This window comes from Otolemur garnettii, unplaced genomic scaffold, assembly GCF_000181295.1.
Source record: "Otolemur garnettii isolate 467f Iridium unplaced genomic scaffold, OtoGar3 scaffold00063, whole genome shotgun sequence".
In the NCBI taxonomy this organism is placed as follows: domain Eukaryota; kingdom Metazoa; phylum Chordata; class Mammalia; order Primates; family Galagidae; genus Otolemur; species Otolemur garnettii.
This window is the reverse complement of record NW_003852458.1, coordinates 10308524-10313293: the sequence shown is the minus strand read 5'-3', so window position 1 is coordinate 10313293 and position 4770 is coordinate 10308524. Positions and strand designations below refer to the sequence as shown.

At 37.4% G+C, this 4770-nt stretch overlaps 1 protein-coding gene across 2 annotated transcripts in view; it reads left to right on the top strand.

The window, feature by feature from the left end:
- TMEM267 (transmembrane protein 267) overlaps window positions 1–4706 on the top strand; it is a 13629-nt gene extending 8923 nt beyond the window's left edge. For both annotated transcript variants that reach the window (XM_003792964.3, XM_023515026.1), the window contains exon 3: window positions 4195–4706. In XM_003792964.3, coding sequence (XP_003793012.1) covers window positions 4195–4530 — 336 coding nt within the window. In that variant the 3' untranslated portion in view covers window positions 4531–4706. The remainder of the gene's footprint in view (window positions 1–4194) is intronic.
- Window positions 4707–4770: the final 64 nt, after the last annotated feature.

Here is a 4770-nt window from a genome sequence, read left to right as displayed (position 1 = left end):
AGAGAAACAGTTAGGAAAATCTTAACTGAAGATCTAGGCCTGAGAAAGGTGGTGCAAAAATGGCCCCCAGGGAGCTCACTGATAATGCTGTCTGTAAAGGAGTTTTTTTTTTTGTTTTTTGTTTTTTTTTGAGACAGAGCCTCAAGCTATCCCCCTGGGTAGAATGCTGTAGCATCACAGCTCACAGCAACCTCCAACTCCTGGGTTCAAGCAATTGTCCTCCCTCCACTTCCCAAGTAGCTGGGACTACAGGTGCCCGCCACAACGCCCAGCTATTTTTTGGTTGCAGCCGTCGTTGTTGTTTGGCGGCCGGGGTTGGATTTGGACCGCCAGCTCAGGTGTATGTGGCTGGCGCCTTAGCTGCTTGAGCCACAGGCGCCGAGCCTGTGAAGGAGTTTTTAGCCAATAAACAAACAATTGTATTGGAACACCCTCCCTAATCACCTGATGTGGCTCCCAGTGACTTTTTTCTTTACATCAGAATAAAGGAAAGACATTTTGATGACATTCAAGACATCAAGGGTAACACGAGAGCAGCTCTGATGGCCATTTCAGAAAAAAAGTCCCAGAATTGCTTTGAAGCGGGGGACTAGGCCTTGATGTATAGCTTCCCAAAGGGAGTACTTCGAAGTGATATTGATATCAGCAGCAGGGTATGTAGCACTTTTTTGGGACAGTTTCATGAATTTAATTGTCAGCCTACATACATATGGATTCACAGAGGAAGGACTTTGTCTGCTTCATTCACCACTGGCCTTGAATGATGCCTGGCTCACCTAGTGGGTATTCAGTAAATATTTGTTGAACAAGTGGGAAATTTTCACTTCCTCCTATTATGTCAAATACCAGGTATTTCTCAGAAGTTGTAGTACTTATTTAGGAACTTAATCAGTAAAGAATTAGTAATTGCTGATTAAAGACAAATTTAGCTTTTTTGCCAAAAATGGAAATAGCATAACATTTTTGTTTAAGACTGGAACCAGAAGACTTGAGTTTGAATTCCGGTTGTGTGGTGTTAAGGTTTTCCTCTTTAAGTGTCAGGTTCTTCATCTGTAGTGTGTGGTTTACAGCATTACTCTTAACCTTGTAGGGGTGTTGTGATGGTTAAATGTGCATGGTAAGTGACAAGGCCTGGTAAATAGCTCACAAAGAGTATTAGTAGAGATTGGAATAAGCTATGAAGCATTATTAAAAATGTGATTTATAAATGTATTCACCTAGAATTTAACTCTCCTATTGTAATTTTAAAAAGCATTCATCCTGTACTGTGTACTTATCCTTTAATTCATATAGAAGCACCAGTGTTAAGAATATGAGCTGTAGAATCAGACCCAGTATCAGGTCCTAGCTCTGCCGCTTACTAACTGCATGACATGGGGGAAGTGAGTAGCCTTGCTACCTCTCAGTTTCCTTTGCTGTAAAATACTACCTATGTCATAGGGTTGTCATAAAGATCAAATAAAACAGTGCACATGAGGTATAGTATGGTGGTAGTATTGATCCCTATCTTTGAATGAAGTATTAACATTTTTTTACTTTTACCCTAAATTGGTATGTGATTATCAGTGATAATTATCAAAACTGGATAAGTATTATGACAGTGACCTATCTTCTACTATTCTCTGATGGTGCCACTTTCTTCTTTCATAATTATTTTTCTCTTAATAAAAAATCTACACTGACATTTTAGAAATCAGCCAAGCAACAAGAATTTTTGGTTTCCTTTTTAGCATCTATTAATGTAAGTAGATATTGATTCACAAATAAAAGTGTAAAGAATCAAAATCCCACTAAACATATCCAGGACATAATTGCTAAACATCTCAGCATTAGGTTACTGTTTTTTTACAATTAGTGATTACCATAGACCCTTCGATCTCATGCTACTGTTAAAAGTCTTATACTTCCTAAGTGTTGTCAGTCTATGATTTACCTTTTAATAACATGGATTGTAAACTAAAGCTTTCTTACTATAGTACATGAAAGTGCTCTCTGGTGGAAGGAAATGAATTAATTTAGATGTAGAAGTTATCTGTAGATAACTAAGAGTTATCTTAAACTCATTAGAAGCTGAATTGATTACATGAAATTCATTTATTCAGAAATTAGGTACTGGCAATGTTGTATGACTGATTTTCACATTAGAAAAATTATAGCTGATCTACTTGAAATAATCCCATCATAAAATCTTGAGTTTTCCTATGTGTATTTTCCTTTCTTTTTTTTTTTTTTTGAGACAGTCTTGCTTTGCAGAGGCATCATCACAATTTACTGCAGCCTCACTCTTGCCTCAGTTTCCCAAGTAGCTGGGACTGCAGGCACCCGCCACAACGTCTGGCTGATTTTTCTATTTTTAATAAAAACAGAGTCTCAATCTTCCTCAGGCTGTCTCCTCGAACTCCTGAGCTCAAATGATCCTCCTGACTCAGCCTCCCAGCCTGCTCGTACTACAGGCCTGAGCCACAGCACCTGGCCTTGTATATTGCTTTTAATACAAGTTCTAGAATACTTCTATTTTATTAGGTGTTTATCTGCATATTGTTACTTCTGTTCTTAAAGAATAAAAGATATTCCTCTCCCAGTATAAAAATACATATGCACAGGTTATTCACTGTGGCATTATTGTAGTTGCCAATTATTAGAAATGACGCAGTTCTAACATACCTTTACTGTTTCATTCCTGTGCTTTTTTAGTTCGCTTTTTTCACCTCTTTAGCTGGAAATATTATTTATCTATTTTTGCTATTTTACTTTTAAGAGTATTTTGTTATTTTACTGTTAAGAGTTTGTATTTCTCCTTTTACAACGTTGTTTAATGGAAGAATTTTAAATTTCCAGGTAGAAGGGCCATCTGTCTTTTTATTTTATTAATTATTTGTAATAGTTATTTTTTCTGAAATTTATTGATGTTTTCTTTGTGTCCTTATTAACACATGATAATTTTCTTCATATATTTCATATGCACTTGAGGAAGTATGTGTATTTCTGTTATCAGGCCGTGAGATTCCAAATGACCCATTTATCAATTGCATACCTTGTATCTTCTGTATCCTCACCATTCTTGTCCACTTGACCTGTCATGTACCAAAGGTAACTTGTTAAAGTTTCCTATTGTTGGTGTGTTTCTGTGCCTCCCTGTGTCTTTATAAAAGTCATTATCATTTTTTTTGTACATAGATATTCACAACTATTTTATCTACTACAGGCGCCTGCCACAACACCTGGCTACATTTTGTTGCAGTTTGGCCGGGACCAGGTTCGAACCCACTACCCTCAGTATATGGGGCCGGCGCCCTACTCACTGAGCCACAGCTGCCACCCTGAAAAATCTTTCTTAATGTAAATAAATGCTGGAGGTATTTACAGCTAATATAAAATAATTATAACAAAAATATTCCCCTTTTTTGACTTCATTAATTAAAATAGATTTTTGTGGTTGTAAGATGTTTTTCAATGCTCTTAGGGACCCCAGATGATTCTATAAAAATCTAAACTACAGGGTAGCGCCTGTGGCTCAGTGGGTAGGGTACTGGCCCCATATACCAAGGGTGGCGGGTTCAAACCCAGCCCCCGGGCAAACTGCAACAAAAAAATAGCTGGGCACTGTGGCAGGTGCCTGTGGTCCCAGCTACTCAGGAGGCTGAGGCAAGAGAATCTCCTAAGCACAAGAGCTGGAGGTTGCTGTGAGCTGTGACACCATGGCACTCTACCGAGGGCAATAAAGTGAAACCCTGTCTCAAAAAAAAAAAAAATCTAAATTACATAAATCGTATATTTAACATATAAGTTATGTTCATATTATGACTTTTCTGAGAAAATAATGGGAAACTTAAAAAAAATTACTGGATTTGTTACTTAGTTCAATGTACACATTTCACATTGTATATCGAAGCAGTATCCTGAACTCCATAAATGCATCAGTGTACAAAGTTATGATTTAATAAAAAATAATAAAGAAAATTACCATCTTCCTGGAAACCTTGATTTTATTTTTAATTGAAATATATCCTGCTCACAGTTTTATCTTCTTTGTTTTATACATAATTTTGGTATATGTATTCTGAGGTGGCATAGAAAATGTTTCCCTTGCATGTCCAGTAGACTCTGGAAAATAGTTTAAAATTGTAAGAAGCATTTATAAAATGTTGTTTCACCAAGAAGGAAATAATACCAGCTACTTCTTTGCCCCCTCAGGCTGCTTTGACTCTTCCACGAAGACCTTTCCTTCACTGTTCTACTGTGATACCCATCGTGGTTCTGAGCCTGAAGTTCACTATGTACCTTTTCAAGCTCAAAGACTCTTGGTGCTTTCTTCCCTGGATGTTGTTTATATCCTGGACCTCACACCATATCCGAGATGGGATTCGTCATGGCTTATGGATATGCCCATTTGGAAAAACTTCTCCTCTGCCTTTCTGGCTTTATGTAATAATCACATCATCTTTACCTCACATGTGTTCATTTGTGATGTATTTAACAGGGACCAGACAAATGATGTCTTCAAAACATGGAATTCGTATTGATGTCTGATGTAACCATACAGGAGTCTTAGAGATGCAAATGGTTTAGATGATAATAATTTAGGATAGCCAACATTAAAACATAGGTAGGTATTTATATTGTTTAATTGTTATAATTCCTGAATTCTCTTCAGGAGGCATGTCCAAGTTTTTAAAAATTGTATTTGTTGGGGCAGCGCCTGTGGCTCAGTGAGTAGGGTGCCAGCCCCATATACTGAGGGTGGCAAGTTCAAACCCAGCCCTGGCCAAA